This window comes from Crassostrea angulata, chromosome 7 (genome assembly GCF_025612915.1).
Source record: "Crassostrea angulata isolate pt1a10 chromosome 7, ASM2561291v2, whole genome shotgun sequence".
NCBI classification, from domain to species: Eukaryota; Metazoa; Mollusca; class Bivalvia; order Ostreida; family Ostreidae; genus Magallana; species Magallana angulata.
This window is the reverse complement of record NC_069117.1, coordinates 44,960,328-44,980,468: the sequence shown is the minus strand read 5'-3', so window position 1 is coordinate 44,980,468 and position 20,141 is coordinate 44,960,328. Positions and strand designations below refer to the sequence as shown.

The window sequence follows — 20,141 nt, the reverse complement described above, 5'->3', positions numbered from 1 at the left end:
GTGTTTTGGTTTGGTAAATTATTTTGTAGTTCTATTTTAAGTACAACTTCCCTAGGTTCTGTTAACCGGAACTAAAATTCTTCAAGAAAGCAAGTCACCAACAACAGCGGACAGTGCTTTAAATTAAAGAGGCAAAATGATGGATCCTATGATAAACGAAGAATCTTCCTATGCACCAAAACAGACTTATTTTAGTCCTTATGCTATGAATGGAGGGTAAATACTTCAAGAAATCACTTATAATCAATAATGAATAATGTTATAGAGTGAAACATTTCAGAGTACATTGCACCTTTCTATAGAAATTTGTCGCAATGTTTTAAGAGAACTTTCGCGATCAAAACATAGTATTGGCTAAAATAACAGAACGAAAGAAATAAGGAAGAGAAACTGTAAGAGAGGAAGAAAGATAATTTGACTGATAATTTTTAAAACAATTTGGAACAGAAAACAATAGGTTGGCCACCAACCCCCGTTTGGTGGTTTGAGTCCCATTTGATGGTAAAATGCCGGAATGGTTAGCTGCAGGTCTGAATCTCCCAGTCTAAAAAAAACGGGATGGACAACCTGGGAGCTACAATGCCACCCATTAAAAAAAAAATTGTATTTATTGCGCACAAAAAAATGGGCGCTAGTTTTGAACTGATTAACCTTAATCATGCGCCAATTCTGTGAAAACAATTTGTACCATTATATTCTTCATGCAATTTACTACTGATACCGTATTTTTCGAGGCATAGGCCAGTATTTTTTTTCTCCGATGCGCAAGCCCCGGCTTATCCCCCGGGGTCGGCTTATCGTAGGCTCAAAGTTGAAAAAATTAAACAGTCAAATATAAAATCCACTGTTTTTAGCAGTTAATCATCAGGGTTGCTTTTTTTTCGTCCGTTTGAACTATTGTTCGATAGTTGCAGATGAACCCTGGAAACCATTATTGCATAGTAAAAAAAAAACCGAAACCGGGTAGAATGTAATATGACGGAACTTTTGTGAATTTCTTCATGTCTGCATTGGAATCACTTGGGTGCAGAATAAATCAAATGCTTTGTGTTTTTACAGTTAATTTTCTGTTGGATGAAATAACGGTATTCTGGTGTCGTGTGTATATACAGAGGTGTGAAACCTGTGACTGAAACACAGCCTGGGGGCACGTAGTGTACACCGTTACACCTCACCGCATTAGTTGTGTTGTTAACATTACAACTTCTCTGCATAACAGCAAGTCACTATTTAATAGAACACAAATTAAATATTTTATGTGTGGTATTTCATTTTTTCATTCATGCAATTACGGGGGATAACTCTATTTGAATATGAAACCACGTGTTGAGCTAATAGACAGCAAACCCCCACATCGGCATATGCCCCGAAAAATACGATACGTTGAATGCTGTTTTCACAAGCGAAAAGCAAAGATCACACTTTTGGCTGTTACCGTGGCTCTTCCATTAATTTGAACTTACCCATTGGATTATGCAGTAATTTTGAGAAATAATTCACATTTGCAGAAAAGGCAAGAAGGTAAAAAATAGTAAATATAAGCATTAAATCCTTTTTTTTTTAAATATATAGTCTCACAACTGCAACGGTGTGTGCAAACCAATAGCTCTTTCATAACGCGTGTTATTCAGTTTGTTTGCACACACCGTTGCAGTTGTGAGACTATATCTTTTAAAAATTTAGAATTCAATGGTAAATTGTCCAGATATTTTGTTTTACGACTCCATTAAGCTACTTTTATCATGTATTGTTCTCAGGTGAGCAATGTGGCCCATGGGCCTCTTTTTTTCTTTTTACTGCTTACCAGTTCTGTGCAGGAATTTTTGTCAAAAGTGTGTCTATTTCAACCAATTTTACAAATGATTGTCATTTCTAAAATTATTTTTTTCAGAACATGTTTGGCAATAGCAGGGGAAGACTTTGTAGTTGTGGGTTCTGACACAAGATTAAGTCAAGGATTTTCCATCTTCACAAGGGATTTACCAAAAACTTACAAACTGTAAGTTCTTTTTTAAACCCTGAGTATTCCTAAGTCATAGAACAGCTTGCATGTACCTTAAAGCAATATGAGCTGCAATTTTCATGATAAGATTTTTTTTAACGAAAATGTTATTTTCTACTAAAATGACAAAAATATCATGGTTTTTAAATTTCTTTTCGCCAAATTTGTGTGAAAAGGGCCCGTCGTTAAGGAGCATTAATTTGAGCGGAATTGAATTATTGTCGTCCTATACAAAAATTGATTTGCTACATGTTCCTTAGAAGAAATATCTTTCCTCTGACAAAAATTAATGATTTTTTCCAACCTTATTTATCATAAAAGTTTAAGTCACATGCAGACTTAGCATACTAGCAGGTATTTACAACAAAATAAAATTCTAAAAAATACAGCTCATATTGCTTTAACACTGGAATCTGTGGGTATACCAGTATTTAAAATGAATGCCATCAGATATTTTTTCTGATTTTTTCAGAACAACTTCTACTGTGTTAGGTGCATGCGGATTCCATGGTGATGTCCTAACTCTTACAAAAGTATTGAATGCTCGTCTAAAGGTACTTATGAATTCATGTTAATATCAAAGTTTCAGGATATAGGAGTAATGAAACTTTTAAAGAATATTTTTGCATTCATTTTGCACATGTACATTCAATATTTATGATAAGATACATATATTTCATGTTAAAGTAAGCACTGAAAGGACACAAATCACTTTAATCTTTGATTTTAGATGTTTGAACATGAACACCATAAGAAAATGACCACATCAGAAATAGCTGCCATGCTGTCGACCATGTTGTATCACAGAAGATTCTTCCCTTATTATGTGTATAACTTGATTGCAGGATTAGATGAAGAAGGTATCAGCTTTATGAAATTGAAAAGTATCATAATTCAGTCATAAATCTATTTAATACTTATATTAGTTTTATAAACAAATCATTTAAAAAAAAAAACCCAAAACACCATGATATGTACATAGTTCTGTCTCCTTAGGTAAAAGTCAGTATTACAAATTTAAATCAAAGGGTTTGTAGTTTGATTTCTTATGTGACCATTTTTATTACAGGTAAAGGTGTGGTCTACAGTTTTGATCCTGTGGGGTCATACGGATCGGATGGGTACCGAGCCCGAGGGTCAGCAGCTGCCATGTTACAACCTCTGTTAGATAACCAGGTACAGAGTCTCTTTAATCCACAACACTTCTCTTTAAATGCAAAACTAGCTCATTCTTTGATATGCAGTAAGGGTTCCTGCCTTGTTTTGGATTACATAGGAGGTATTTTGGTAAAAGCCTCTTATAAATCGGGTTTTTCTATTTGAAGGTTAAGCGTATTAAGAAAATTTTGATTTTTTCCCATTCAGCAGTTTCTGGTAAACAAAAAGTTAGCCTAGAACTTGTTTTCAAAACAAAGAATTAAGAGCTCTGTATCTCACTTGAAAGTTGAAACTAATTTAGATTGACGATTAGAAATGCTTTAATAGTTAAACATTTTAACCATTAAAAATTAGAAAATAGGAAACATTTCACTTTTTAAAAAAAAAGATTTTACTGTTGACCGATATTAAAATGTACATGTACTACTAAATCATGCTACTTCATATAATTCATTTATCAGAAGAACTATTTGTGATGTATTAATTACTTTAATTGCAATACATTTACTTGTTATTTAAACACTGAACATAAGAAATCTTAATCAATAAAATTTTTAATAAACAGTATTTTATAAAAAAATCACAAATGGAAGTACATGTATTTCCTTACATTGGAATGTAACGGGATAGCTATAAATCTTGAACTATCCTGACTTTTTAAAACGGTAAAAATTGTATACTTGAATTTATAATAACCTGTAAAAGAAACGGACTTCAGCAGATAGAATGAGAAAGATTTATTAAACTTGAGATGATGTTTTATTTAAGTAGAAATTACAAATGTTCTGAATTTAACTATCAACAATTAAAAAAATAACAAATAAATATTTGATCACCAACAGCTGCAGACTAAACCCCCAAAATTCACTAAAGGTCAATTCAAAATTTTTTAAATATTACGATAGATTCACATCTAAAGAATTTAGAAAAGAAGACGGGTTTATATACTCCCGCTAATCAGAAAAACAGACTGTTGGTTTCCAACTGAATCTGTGCAAAATCAATGGAGAAAAAATCTGTTGAGAAATAACGGAAAATAGATCTATCTATTAAAAGTACTTTAAATGTATAAAACATACTTATGTAATATTAGTTTAATTCATTTGAAAATATACATGTATTTCTAAAATAATTACCTTAAAACTTTCTGGTATTTCAATAAAATTCACAGATTAGGGATATATTTAGGCGGATCAAAGAAAATAAATTGGAAATTAACCATAATACCATAAGCTGCCATTAAAAATAGAAACATCAACAGTCTGTCTGCAGCATGCATGATTACGCAGATACAGGTACAATAGCAGTTCAAATCTTACATACAAATGATAAACAGATAAGGCTATAAATAAAATAGAACATAGTAGAATGCATATGTAAAGTATCCGATGAAAAAATGTAACGCTCTCTCAATTATACTGTATGTACAAAATGTGTCTACTTTCACTTTATAATTAGATTGACGAACATAGTTAGACTTATTATTTAAATATACAGAATAAAAAATGTCGAAACTTTACAGGAATATTTTTCTTAAAAAACCCCCAATATAATCAGTTCTTAAAGTAAATACAGTGAAATGGCTATACAATACTGAAGATACAAATATCACACAGAACTCGGCAATTGGAAAATGGAACATTACATTGAAGCATGTCAAAGCTTGGGAGGTTGCTAGTTTATGAAATTATTTCACAATTTTTTCTGATTTGATTCATGTTGAGAGCTATTTGCTGGTGTAAACTGAGAATATGATTTGCTTAAATATAATAGTTGTCATACCTTGATAGAAGGAATTGCTAACTTACAAACAAACAACCCTAAACATGTAACAACATCAGGAAAGCAACAGTTAAACAGTTGTCAAACTTTAATACTCAGTTAATGAGTTATAAACTGTCCCATAGTCCATGGACTGTAGGTATGTGCAGATGTCACATTCAACAGATGATCTTTACTTGCCTACTTACTGTATATCATACCTGTTAACCCTCCCGCATTGCGCGGGAGACTCCCGCAAAACGGCCTAAAAATCTAAGATCTCCCGCATCCAACCTATCTCCCGCGCGGGAGACATATTTCTCCCGCAATCGTATGTCTTCCCCATACCCCACCCCCCCCCCCCCCCCCCCCCCCCCCGGTAACGGGTGGTTTCGCTCCGATCGCTTGCTCGCCCTGAGAGGTTTTGCGCCGAGTGGTTTTGCCCCTTTTCAATATATGAAATAGGTATTATTAACGATCAATGATTACCTGTATTTATCGATCTAAGCAAACCCCAAATAATTGCTAACGTTGTGTTTTATGGAATAATTTAAAATTATCGTGATTTTACGTAATCGAGCCGTCTTAATTAATGCATTTTATAAACATTTGTGTATAGTGAAGGCATTTTTAACCAATTTTCCTTGAGCCATTATATGTCTGTGATTTCACTTAGTTATGTAAAATTTTAACATTACTTACATTGCTTTCTTAATGCATTTATGAACATTTGTAATGTCATTGTCATTGGAGTGAAATCATTTTTTGCAAATTTTCCGTGATTTCACTTAATTATGTATAATGTTCATAGGTTTTCTTAATTAATTATGTAGTATTCATCTTGTATATATAGATAATTATGCTGTTGTGATCTTTATCATCTATTACTCTTTAACTTAATTATATGGTGAACAGAAGAACAGAAGAAGACATGTAAACTTTTATAGATTTATTGTAATATAAAAGTCATAGAAAATATTGAGAAAACACATCAACATACATCAACACATATTTAAAAAAAAAAGCACTAGTGATTGAGGAGGTAGGTGCACTATCAAAGTCAAATTCAAAGCACTAGTGATAGTCTATTAGTTCACTATGGGTGTCACTCGCACACTTAATTTGCACAGCCGGAAATCACAGTAGTATCAAGTCACTCGCATGGAGCATACACGGTACCCACTGGCGTCGGAAGCAAATTGAAAGTGAGGGGGCTAGAAAAATCCTCAGAAATATTTCCCAAAATCATGAAAATCCTAATCCGTGGGGGGGGGGAGGGGGGGGGGGGAGTAGTATGCCTATCCAAAAATTTTTTTCCTACCCAAATTTTTTTTCTCCCCCAAATCATGAAATTCCTAATCCGTGAGGGGGGGGGGGGGGGGGGTTGTAGGCCTATTACTCCAACCTTATCAATATATACTTCCGGCGATAAAAAGTGGGGGGGGGGGGGGGGGGGGGGGGCTAAACCCTCTATAATGCTATGTGCCTAATGGATAGGTCTACATTTGCAAAAAAAGTGGGGGGGCTAAGCCCCCCCTAGCCCCCCCGGTTCCGACGCCTATGGTACCGCACAACCGTAGAAAGTGTCCAGTTGACAACTGTCCTGCATCATACTGCTCCCAGGCCTCCGTCAATTTCTTCTGGGTTGCAGATGATGACTGTCTTACATCCCTGAAGAGGTTCTCGCTGGACACACGAGTCTCCACCAACTTTGCCTCATGAAAAAGAAGAGGGACAAGCTTGTAGAAGGTGCATCCCCGATGTCCAGCTTTGCCGTTGACCCTGTGATGCCAACCTTTAATAAATACAAATAATATATTCATTAATGCCATTTTCCAAAAATACAAAAAGAATCAGCTTAATAATTAATAATTATATGCAGTTATTGTTCACAAGACAGTTTACCTTTTTTTAAATGAATACTTTTATGTATATCTCTAGAACACAATGTTTAAATTCATTTTCAAAAAATAACAAAATTATTATCACAAAAATTATTTGCAATATATAATCACCTTCTACATCATTGTTGGTCCTGACGGCCTGGCGGTAGACAATGGCCAAATGAACATAAAAAAATATCATATAGCTTGCAAAATAGAAAATATTCAAAGTCCGATTGAAAATATATTGAATACATTAATTTAACATGTATATGCGAGCATCTTATGGAATTTTATGCATTATTTATATCATTTTATAATCTATCATATCATATAATGCATTATATTTTAGGTACTGACACAAACTTATGGCAGTAGAGGCAGCATTCACGAACCATTTCTTCGCTATACTCTTTCTGAATACTGGTTCCAAAAAATACGCGCTAACGAATTCTTGAGATACTCATCATTTAGTTCTCCAAATTAGATCGCAATCAAAGCTATTTATTTAACGGTTTTATTGATGATGGATTAATTGCCGACTAATTAAACTGCTCAGGCGATGTGTATAAAATTATTGTCTAATTAAACTAAATTACTTTCTAAAACATTTAATTTACCACTTATGTATAGATAGAAATAATTTTAATTACATATTAAAAAACCAAAGCAACAAGCAGTGTGTATTGTAGTGTTTATTAATACAATCGGGGCGAATCCACTCGGGGCGATCATGCATTCGGAGCGAAACCTCTCAGGGCGAACAAGCGATCGGAGCGAAACCACCCGGATTCCCCCCCCCCCCCCCCCCATCCCAATTCTGAATCATTACATGCAAATTTCCACAACGACTGCGGATTTTTCTGATTTTGAGCTAAAAAAAGCTGCTGTGTAGCTTTAATATATCAAAATCCATCCAAGTACTGTTTACATGATCATAGTATGACATGTTATAGTCCAGTTTACTTTTTACGATTACTTCCGGTTTTGACTTGAATCAGTTACGTATTTAGTAATGCATAGGCCTTATAAAAAAATAAGTGAAAGCTTAAAACATCTTGATTTTACTCTTTAACACCAAAGAAAACAATACACAGCCAGTGGTGAAGAATATAACGAATTAAATCAATTCACGAATAGGTTTATTCATGACACATGTATACAAGTCCACATCATGCTCTCACGCACGCACACATCATCAGCATGGCTATTTTCCCGTGCTCAATCCCCGGATGATACTCTCAAACAATACACACAAAGAACCATAACTCTTACTCAAATCATACTCATACATTCATACTCAAACAGTTACTTCCCTTAGATCATATAAATATACTACAATACCCCCCTTTGCAAGATTTAACTATTATACTGAAAAACATATTAATAATCAGATTTCTCATTCTTAATAAGATTACTGTCCATTATAAAGAGTTTACAAAATTTACAAAGACAGTCACAGTTCACAGTCCATGATACAAATAATTTCACACGGAAACACACGGACACGGCTCACATTTTAAAGTCCTTAAAATGTTGCGGAACTGTCTTTACACGGGTTGACCTTCTCAAGACTGGCTCTGTTGGTTTTCTTGCGATAGGTTCCCTCACAGAAGACTGTCCTTCATCACATGTATCAGCGGATACAATGATCGGTTCACTGTAAGTCTCTGGAATATCGGACACATCACTTTCGGAAGTTCCCGGTTCTTGATACTTTTTCACAAACTCGCTATTCCTCTTCAATGTGACTCCTTCTGGTGATTCAACAACACAGCTGTTTCCAGTTTTCTGTACCAAAGTATATGGCTCTGCATGGTACGGAGTGTCCATTTTGTCTTTGACTGCTTTCTTCAAAAGGACTGAATCTCCAGGCTCTAAGTCACAATCCACTGCACCACGTTTCTCATCAACATACAGCTTGTTTCTGTACTTTGAATACACATCCTTATCTCGCATTTCTTCATCAAACACATTTTCTTGTAGATTCTCTACTTGCGGTAATTTTGTCCTCAGTTTACGGCGGAACATCAATTCTGCAGGTGACACCCCAGTTGTACTGTGTGGAGTTGTTCGATATGCAAACAAGTATTTCCGGATTTCTTTCTTCCAATCCTTAGATTCTGCTTGTGCAATTCTAATCCTTTTCATCAATGACCGGTTTTGACGTTCAACTTCCCCGTTTGCAGCCGGATGTAATGGTGTAACTGCTCTGTGTTTGATGCAGTTATCTGTCAAATAATCCTCAAATAACTTAGACTTGAATTGTGGTCCATTATCAGATGTAATTTGATATGGAATTCCGTGTCTACAAAACATTCCCTCTAGAGCATCAATGATTTTCTCACTTGTAATGTCTTTGGTAACTTCAATTTCATAATAACGGCTGAAGTAGTCCACTACAACTAACACATATTGTCCTGATGTTAATGGTCCCAGTAAGTCAATTGCCAACTCTTGCCACGGTCCCGTCGGTAAAGGTGTTGGACTGATTGGCTCCGGTTTTGGATATGCACTAGTAATCTGACATCCATGACATGATTTCACGTACTTTTCCACTTCTTTGTCCATACCAGGCCACCAAACTTTCGTCCTAAGTTGTTGTTTTGTCCCAACAATGCCCAAGTGCCCCTGGTGTGCTAACTGAACACACTGTTTTCTCAGACTTCTCGGAATCACAATCCTAGATCCACGTAACACAAGGTATCCAATAGAACAAAATTCATCTCTGAATGGAAAATAGTCAACACACGATTTTTCCCATTCCCCTTCTTTAATGAATCTACGAATTCTGACAAGTTCTTCGTCCCTCTTTGAAACTTCTTCTACTTCTCGAGTAGACAATGCATGAGGCGTAGCTTCCCTCGCTATAAATTTCACATATTGTTCAGTCTCCACAGAGTTACTGTTTTCCACAGGGTTTCTTTCCACCAAACGTGACAATGCATCTGCAATATTCTGATGTCCAGGTAAGTAACGCACTTTGAAATTGTATGCCATAAGTTTTAACAACCAGCGTTCAATTCGTGCATTTGGTCGAGATTTTCTTCCATAAAGAACTTCTAATGGCTTGTGATCTGTAATCAGCTCAAACTCTACACCATACAAGTAAATATGGAACTTCTCACATGCCCACACAACTGCCAGAGCTTCTTTCTCTGTTGTCGAATAATTGCGTTCTGCCACGGACAATGTACGGCTTGCATAACAGATGACTCTCGTTTCACCTTTGTGCACTTGAAGTAAGACTGCTCCAAGGCCTACATTGCTAGCATCTGTCACTAACTGTGTTTTTTCTGCATCTAACCTGTAGTGTCCTAAAGTTTCCACATTTGACAAACAACGTTTCAACGTATCAAAACTCTTCTTCTGTTCACGTCCCCATACGAAGTTCACATTCTTCTTTGTCAATCTCCTCAGCGGTTCTGACACAGTCGATAGGTTTGGTATATATCGTGCACTAAAGTTTACAAGTCCAAGGAAACTTTTCACTTCAGATCCACTTGTTGGCTCTTTTGCATCCAGTAATGACTTGATCCTGTCACTTGTTGGCCCAATACCATTCTTAGACATAACATGACCCATGAATGTTATTTTGTTCATGCTAAATTCACACTTTGCTTGGTTCAGCGTAAGTCCTTTTTCTTTAATTCTCTGCAATGCTTTACGAAGTCTTTTATGTTCTGCTTTGTCACGCCCATGGATCACAATATCATCTGAAATGTTTTGTACTCCCTCACAATCATGAAATACTTGTGAAATCACTTGCTGATATTTTTCTGGTGCTGATGAAATACCAAACATCAGTCTTTTATATCTATACAGGCCTTTGTATGTTACAAATGTAGTGATCTCCCTTGAAGATTCCTCCAACTCAATCTGATGGTATCCACTTCTAAGGTCCAACTTGCTAAACAGTTCACTACCATTCACATTGTAGAGTATTTCGTCCACAGTCGGAATAGGGTGTCTTTCACGAATAATCGCAGCATTGGCTTGTCTCATGTCGACACACAATCTGATGTCACCATTGGATTTCGGTACAATAATGACTGGACTGACCCAAGGTGTAGGAGAATTCACTTTCTCAATGATATCCTGAGATTCAAGGTCATCAAGTTGCTCTCCAACTTTCTCTCTCAAACTGTATGGAATCCTGTACATAGCTTGCGCAACAGGTTTAACGTCCTGATCAATATGCAGCTTTAACTTAAAGTTTTTCAGCTTTCCTATTCCTTGGAAACACTCTGGGTATTCACAAACAATGTCAAATGATTGTACACTGTTGACACCAAGTTTAAGAACTCCTAGATTCGTAGCGGTATCTTTGCCTAGCAGTGCTGGTCCTTTTCCATTCAACACATAGAATTCTTCTTCACTACCATTGCCTGTTTCCTCGATCAAGGTATGTGTTCGAAATTTTCCTAACAATTTCAGTGGTTCTGTAGAACTATATGCATAGAGTTTCTTCTCACACTTTTCAGAATAACATTTTAGGCGTTTCTTCTTGAGAACTTCCCACAGTTCTTTGTCTATAATATTGGCTGATGCACCACTATCAATAACGAATTCCACTGGATGTCCTCCAAGACTGACCGTAACTTTGTCTGACGACTTGTCCGATGTCTTCAGAATAAATGCAAACACATCTGAATCAGATCCCGACTCTACTGTATGAATCTGTCCTCCTCTCTGAGATTTCTGTGCCATACGTTTTCCTTGTTTTGGCTTCGTTAAGCAGCAGCTCATGAAGTGTCCCACATTTCCACATTTCCTGCATTCCTTATCTTTTGCTGGACATGATGGATCTCTGGCTAAGTGTCCTTCTCGTCCACAACGAAAACACTTATTTCCATACTTTCTGTTCTCGAATCTACCAGTACGTCTTGGTTTCTCTGTTTTAGGCCCACGTCCATGAATTTTATTTATCGATGCCACTAATTCAGTATCCATATGTCTTGCCTGTGCCTCTGTCATTTCAAATGTCGCAGCTATTGTCCTCAACTGTTCCAGTGTTAAGTCTTTTCCTTTCTCTAACAACTTAGCTCTGATTTTATGAGACCTGCACTTTTCAATCACCTGATCCCGAATTTGCTCATCCTGATTTGCAAAATCACAATATACTGCTTGCTGTCTAAGTTTCGTTATAAACTGTTCTACAGTCTCTTTATCACTTTGTGTTATCTTACGGAATACGTACCGTTCATATGGAACATTCACTTTGTTTTCAAAATGTTTATTTAACGTTTTGACAGCCACGGTATACACACTATCTTCTTGCTCTGCACGGACTTCATTCAGCGTATAATAAATATCCTGAACTTCTGGTCCTGCACAATGTAACAGTAAAGCTTTTCTTTGTTCAGGGTTACTCACCCCCTTTCCAACCGCAAAAAGTTCGAAACTTCTATGCCACCGTTTCCAAGACTGATTTAACTGTGACGGTTCTGCGTTTGGGTCGAACTTCTGAACACCATTCAGTTCAATAAGCGAAGCCATTGTATAGGCTAAATTCTCCTCGTCGCCAGTGAAGAATATAACGAATTAAATCAATTCACGAATAGGTTTATTCATGACACATGTATACAAGTCCACATCATGCTCTCACGCACGCACACATCATCAGCATGGCTATTTTCCCGTGCTCAATCCCCGGATGATACTCTCAAACAATACACACAAAGAACCATAACTCTTACTCAAATCATACTCATACATTCATACTCAAACAGTTACTTCCCTTAGATCATATAAATATACTACAAGTGGTGTCACTTAACAGGTGCACAGGTAAAGCACCCAAGCCACGTGCAGTGAGTCGTGACTAATTCTGTCTGGCCAGCACAGTCGGTAAAAATCAAAGAGAGTTTGGAACTGGGTATTTATACAAGCTACCGATAAAAGTGAAGCTCGAGTAAAAAGTGTAAAAGCATTTCACAAGAGTTTTTAAAGTTTATAGTACAGGTACTATGAATATTACAGGGATGCTGTAGACATTACAACAGAGATCATTTTTAAATGATACTGGAGAAATACATGTTGTTTTGTGAATTAAAAATCTTTCCTATATATAAGGCAAAAAATGATTTTAATGAATATTATTTACTGGTATTCAAAATACTTAAAATAAATTTTCTGTGTTTACCCTAGATATCAGCATGAAGTGATGGTTCAATACTCAACAATAAGAAAACTTAATATAAAAAGTGGCACTATTGACTTCTTGTATTGTACTATGCAAACAAATTAATAGTTTTCTGAACACAACACAAGTTGTAATCGCACACTGGTAGTCATAGAAATAATAAAATTTAAAATGATTGCAAATGCATTAATTACAATGGTAAAAAGGTATCTAACAGTATTTTTTATATATATTTGCATTTCACATGAAAAAAATGTCGTTTACGCAAAATCTCCCCCTTAGCCAAGTTGGTAAGGGGGAGATTCTCCCACATAGCAGCTTTGAAAGGTTAACAGGTATACTATATCAAATTTGATTTGGCACTGGTATTCCAAATTACTGATATATTTACTGATGTTGCATTAACTCAACCACCTCTTGAATTCTCATCTGTGTGGCATTTTGTATTCCATTGTGTGTATGCTGTGTGAGAGACTGTTGGTATGAGTATAAAGCAGCCTGGAGGTTCCCAGTCATCTGTTGACAGATCCCCAGGATCTCCCAGGAGATGTCTCTGTAATAGACATGTACATACCTCCCCTGATCATGGTGAAGTAGTACTTGTAGCTCATCTAGAGCTGCTTGTGATAATGCCGTATTGATGTGTCTGTAACACAAGAATTCTATAAAGTGTAACATGACAAAAACTGGGATAAATATTACTGAAGTATTTTTCTGTAAAGCTGACCGTTGTTCTGGTATCAGTTCATGGATATAACAGAAGGCGCTGACAAGTTGGATATCCTTTGCTACAGCCTGTCTCATCTTTGTAGACCAGGACTGTCCTCCTAAAGCCTCTGTAAACCTCTCTCTGTTTACACTTCTATACATCAGATACGGCTGTGCTAACTTGACTTTTGTCATCTCTATAACAGATAAAGCTTCCCTGTATCTAAGCATTTTGTAATGATGCATGGCAATATATACCATGTCAGAAATACCTCCAAAGTTGGCTGCTAATTTCAGCATGTGACAAGATATTTTGTCAGTAATGTACATCTTTTTGTTGACATTTGTGTTAGTGTACATGTTAGTTAATACAAAAGTATTATATTGAAGGATGGATGATGTAAGTTTTTGTAATGTGACAATTTGATACTGTGTCGGATGTGAATTAACCAGCTGTTCTATCATGTGCATGGTTTTGGTAAGACTAAATAGGTCTCCCAGAACTATAGATACATCAGAGGACTCTTTGAGAAGTTCTACATCATAGTCAACTTCACACTTCATTACACTCTCAGCTGTACAAATAGAAAGTCTAGGATTGTACAGGACATCAGTGATATAGGACCTGATAGAGGAACTCTGTAAGAGACAGGCCAGACCTTTCTTGTACAATTCATGTAATTGTAGAAACAATCTGTTTTGTGTCGAGCCATGGACCTTTGTCAGGAACATGTTGTTTTGTGGTATGAAAAAGTTTGGACAAATTCCCTCATACACCCATTTCAGAAGAAGTTTAAAGCAGGCCCAGAAACCAACCAGGAGATTTTGCGGACACCAGTGAGATAGTGTGTTTTGTTGAATTGCCCAGAAAATAGTTGTCTTCATGTGATAGGAACACAACAAATTATTAGTTTCTTCTGATTGTTGATTTAAAACTTCTTTTAAGAAAAGTTTTAACAACCCGTATGTCAAAAATTGACAGTGGCTCATTGATGACACAAGTTTATATTCTGCCTGAGAAAAGGAAATTCTCCATTCTTCATTTTCTTGTTGTCCTAATGGGTGTCCTATAGCTACAAAGTGACAACCATTTCTTATAATGTCATTTACAACTTCCGCATCTGGCCATGAAAGACATCTGTCTATCCATGAGGAGGCAGACAAAGGCCAAAAATCACACATAAAACACCAGGCAGTGTCATATTCCATCCCTCCTCTAACACCACTACCACAGGGACCATGCACGGTAGAATTAGGGACTAAAGTTGAACAAGTTAGGTGTCTGTATGTAAAACTTGATATGTACAATCTGTCATTTATTCTGACACATGATGATTGGACTTCTCTGTCTCTTGTTTGTGTCAGTAACTGAAGTAAAGTGAATCCTGGTGGACTCTCAGAACTGTCAGAGAGAATCAAGGTTGTATTGACTGTGTTATAATACTCAGACTGAGACATGTCCATGATCACTCGATGGTTGTTTGGCCAGTACATGAAGTCCACATCTGATCCCTTCAGCCTGAATCCTTCTCTTAAACTTCCACTAAACATCAAAGTGCTCTTATTATTAGTTGTTGCTACTCTCCTCACTACCTCCTTCATGTCCGATATCTCTCTCCTAATAGCCACCTGTTGTGAGGTTCCCATTATAAGACACAGTCCTTGAAACACTGACTCTGACATGTGCTGCATTCCTTCAAATCTATATATTAAAAAAAGTTTGGAAATTAAGATTTAATATACAAGTACTAATTAGGATTGATGCATGTACAGATTTAGAAATTAGAGATAGCAATTGATTATTTAATTAGCATTCGATCTGTCAACCAGAAGTGTCAATTTCAATTGAATTCTAAATGCATTGTGCTTCAGTGTGTTTTAAACAGTACTTTTAGTCATCAGAAATTATAGTGTTCTTTTAAGAATTTTGCCTGCACAACTTGAATAGAAGACATATTTTAAAGACTTATAAAGGTTGAAAAGGAGCAAACAATGAGGAGGACAGCAAGGAAATTTTTCATACATTAAAATGTATTGGCCTTGATTGACCATAATTCATAATGTAAATATTAAAAATTTTACTGCCAGGTAATTAGTTTTATGATATATACAACTAACCGGGAAGGGATTACATTAATTAAAATGAATTTTGACTTACATTCCTTGGGAAAAGGACTCCATTTTGAATACCTGAGGAAAAAACAATGCTATTTTTAGATGTGGTATTCCCCATACCTGAGTAAAAATTGTACTTTCAATTTAATTTAACTCTTTGGTTTGTCTTGAAGTTCTAAGCCGGGAATATGATATGTTTTTGTCATGTACCACTTGGTAATGAAAACTTGCATTTTGCATAGATGCTCTGTTAGAACATGTACCAGTAGTGTAATTACAATGTTTTGCTCACCAAGACAAAGTTGGTGGTGGGGGAGGGGGGGGGGGGGGTATACCCTTGGTGTCAGCATCTGGTTAATGTTTTTGGAGCAGGTTAAAGTTTTCGAAGCTGGTGCCCTTTGTGACCATATACGGTATAACTACCATAATTATTACTGGTGCTATCTTCACCAAACTTGCATGTATGGCGCATCTTGTGATAACTGGCCATAGGTTTCCAATACTAGAGGAGGTTAAGGTATTTTGAGCAGGTGCTCTTTGATGATATTTAAGTTATTACTGGTCCTATCTACAATAAATTTACATGGATGGTGCATCTTATGACACGTAATTATACATCTGACAGACTTGAATACTGAATCAAGCCATAGGTTTTAATTGCCAGAGGTTAAGGTTTCTTGAGCTGGTTCAAGTTTTTAGAGAAGGTCCCTTTGATGGTCATTTATAAGTTATTATTGGTTTTATGTTCACCAAATGTGGATGCATGATGCATCTTGTGATGCTGATAATCACCCAACAAGCTTTGATGCTACACCTGAGCCTTATGTTTTGGATGCTGGAGGAGGTTAAGGTTTTTGGAGCAGGTAACATATCTAGGTAAATAATGGTCCTTATTTCTTTAAAGTTGCATGGTTGATTTAACTATGTAATTGAATCACAGAGCTAGCTTCAGAGATGGATAGAGTTCTTGATTATGCAGATGCTTTTTTAGAACAACTCAAATTGTGCTAGGGTCTTGTTACATAATGGAGTAAATCCTGTTCATATACCGTAACTGTTGATGTGCAATGTAGATGTTGCTTCAGATACAGATTTTAAATGCTGTCTTGACGAACTTTTCATTGTTCTTGTAACTTTGGATTTAAAATTCAGATCAAGAGCAAGATCTCCATTATCAAGAGTGATAAGAAAACATGGTCCTACCTCAAATTTGCTTGATGTGTGTGATTGTTGATATACCGGTATATCATGATTCCTTTTCCTATGATATTGAATCATATGAAATGATGTTTTGTTTATTGTTGATATATATCACGATTGCTCTTCCTATGATCGTATGTACAGTATCATATTGCATTGTATGATATTCAATATCAAATCTTATGATACAAAGAAAATAGAATAACAAATGTGTATCCTAAATTACGACAGAAGCCATTTAAGTGAAATTAAATAGTTTATATTTATTTACTTACAAATATATTATTCATCTACGTAACATTTACCTGGCATTTGTGAAATTACATGCTGAATTTTTGATTTTTTGAATAATAAGGTATGAATAGAAAACAACAACAAAAATTGATAATTACCAATTTCAATCTTTTTTTCAGATTGGTTTGAAAAACCAGCAAAACGTCCAGAGAGTCTCCTTGTCAAAAGAGAAAGTGGTGAACCTAGTGAAGGATGTATTTATATCTGCAGCTGAACGCGACATATACACTGGAGATGCAGTGGTTGTCCACGTTATCACAAAGGACGGCACCACCACCGAGAGATTCCCACTCAGGAGAGACTGAAAGCTGCTCTTGTACGACGTCAAGGATTCCACTTTTAGTGCTATGTGAATGTACTCTATATGTAAATGGTTGAATGAACCATTCTTCTCGTTGCATCTGTTTCATTGACAGGTGAAAACTTGGCTCATTACATCATTAAATTTTGTAACATTAAAATTCTTTAATAAATGAATTGTGTTTTTTCACATTATATAAGAATTCAGTGAAGGAATGAAAGTTGAAAAGGGGGGGGGGGGGCTGATAAATATATACTAGTATGCTATCATAGTCTCTATCTGAAAATCAATGCAGTTCTTGATTGTATTTTGAGCACTGGAAGACGAAAAACCCATCAACTTGTCAGTTGATGCATCTTGGTCAGAAGTTATACATTTATCGTTATATAAAAGCATCTACAGGGAAGGTGTGTTATGATAAAAAAAAATGAATCACTGTGGCTTTGTTTAAAAACTGAAATTAAATTGAATCTGAGCGTGTAGTACATGTGCATGCATACTCCATACTCATACTCTAATAATCATATTCTAAAGTCGGACATGAAAAGGGGAAATTTTGAGAGCAAATATTTATTTCAAGAACTGCCTGAGTAAGAATTTAGCATGATCGGTGTTTATACTTGCACAGCTTTATTTTCTGCAGGCCCGATCAATCTTACCCACTGTAATGCCTGCTAAGATTGGCTTAACATCATCTTTGGCCATAACAAGAATTGTAAAGCTATTTATAGTCATAACTTGATCGCAAATGTTGTGCTTGCAGCGTGTGACATTGAGTATTCAAACATTTATATGCATTTAACTCTTCACAGTGTTTTCATCATTTCTTAATTTTCTCCTTAACAAGAACGATGTAAAAACAAGTTAATGAAAAAGTTGGTGCGCTCATTGTTGCAGTTTCAAAATAACGACCTTTACCAAAGAAAATAGCTGAACACATCATAGTTATGCAATCAATAAAAGGAATATGTGATTTTGTTCTGGGCTGTGTATAGGCTACATTAAAGGAGTCCCTGGGAATTTTATTTTCATTTCAAGAATCAATGTCCATGTATTATCTTAAGATTTTCACATTTCTTCAGGATTAACATTACCTTATGCTTTGTTCTATCTTAAGGACAGACGAGACGATCTCAATTACAGCAATCAATGGAGTGCCATCTTAGACTTTTCAACAATCAATGTCCATGTATTATCTTAAGCTTTTCACATTTCTTCAGGATTAACATTACCTTATGCTTTGTTCTATCTTAAGGACAGACGAGACGTTTCTCAATTTTATATAATTTTCCTTAATATTTTATTCCTTATTTATTAACATTTAAACCTGTTAATCCCCCAAAATTCAGGGTATATTACCAGGCTCGTTTTGGAGCTAGAATATTTCGAATTTTCCTTAAAATAGCATTCAAAAAGCATTTGAAAGCTTATAAGTAAAGTTATACTAATCATTTTCAATTGAACACTTTAGATCTACATGTAAATAAAAAAGAATCATATTACATAAAAATATAAATATGAAATTGCGTAGTGGAAATCTTCACGTTGTGGAGATATAATCAAAGTACTGAAGTACTGAAAGCCGGGCTCTTTTGGTGTCATTATGCATATTGTGTAGTAAAGACTGAAAATCAATCTCTCTCTCTCTCTCTCTCTCTCTCTCATGCTTTTAATGTCGGCAAAGCATCAAAGAGCGACCAAATGTTGTAAGCAGCTATAAACAAAAATATGTCTCTCTAGTAGAAAAAAGATTAACAATTGCTGCTTTGAATTTTGCAAGAAGCGTTATATATACAATCCCCATTTCTTCAACGCACAGTAAAGTAGTTCTTGGAAATTCATGCGCATTGTATGTGTCCAAAATGCATAGTCTTGTTTTTAAAACACGTTATTGATAAGAAAACTAAAAAAGATAGACAATTCTCTCGAAAATAAAACAAAAATAAAACAAAATGACAATACTTTTGAAAAACTTGGCTCTCTATGTAACTATTTAGTATAGTGGAAGCTTTTACTTTGACGCTGTTTGGTTTTTTGTTTACTTTGCTATTTATAGTAACATTGACGATTTGCCTGCCTAGAGCCAGGACTCTGCTTTCAGCAGACCCCGGCTAAAAATCAAAGTACTGAAGAACTGACGGGAGTTGATTTTGTCGATGTTTATTTATTTTAAAATCAATGATATGTTATTTTGCATGACAAGTACATGTATACGTAGTTTCTAATTTGAATTACCAGGTACGCATATTTTTATAATATGAATTTTTGAACTTTTTCGACTAGAATGTCGAGAATCCTCCATATGAATCATGTTAAATAATATTTAAAGATAAAATTAATTCAATCAAACTATGTATCAGTGGTAGAAATATTTCTCGAAAATTGTATGGATCCAAGCAATTATTTTATATTGAACTCTAGTCTCGTTAAACCAAACGCTTGGCTGACACCGTAAATCTCCGACAAGGGTTTACGGAGACAGTCGAGCGTCGAGTTGAACGAGACTATATTGAACTCTGGCGTAGGAATACATACGACTACAAAAAATATTTAAATTGTTCGTACTATTTAAAA

The 20,141-nt window shown here is 35.6% G+C and overlaps 2 protein-coding genes across 2 annotated transcripts; one reads left to right on the top strand and one right to left on the bottom strand.

Annotated features, from left to right (window-relative positions):
• The first annotated feature begins 61 nt into the window (after positions 1-61).
• On the top strand, positions 62-17,743 carry LOC128155621 (proteasome subunit beta type-1-like). Its single transcript, XM_052817422.1, has 6 exons — positions 62-216; positions 1,892-1,999; positions 2,475-2,556; positions 2,733-2,862; positions 3,072-3,178; positions 17,386-17,743. Exons 1-6 carry the CDS (start codon positions 137-139, stop codon positions 17,569-17,571), a joined length of 693 nt encoding a protein of 230 aa, XP_052673382.1. The 5' UTR covers positions 62-136; the 3' UTR covers positions 17,572-17,743.
• Positions 12,354-16,071, bottom strand: LOC128155620 (uncharacterized). The gene is made up of 2 exons (XM_052817420.1): positions 15,816-16,071; positions 12,354-15,359 (listed from the first exon to the last, which is right to left on the bottom strand). The coding sequence occupies exons 1-2, from the start codon at positions 15,836-15,838 to the stop codon at positions 13,337-13,339; spliced, it is 2,046 nt and encodes a 681-aa protein (XP_052673380.1). The 5' UTR covers positions 15,839-16,071; the 3' UTR covers positions 12,354-13,336.
• Positions 17,744-20,141: the final 2,398 nt, after the last annotated feature.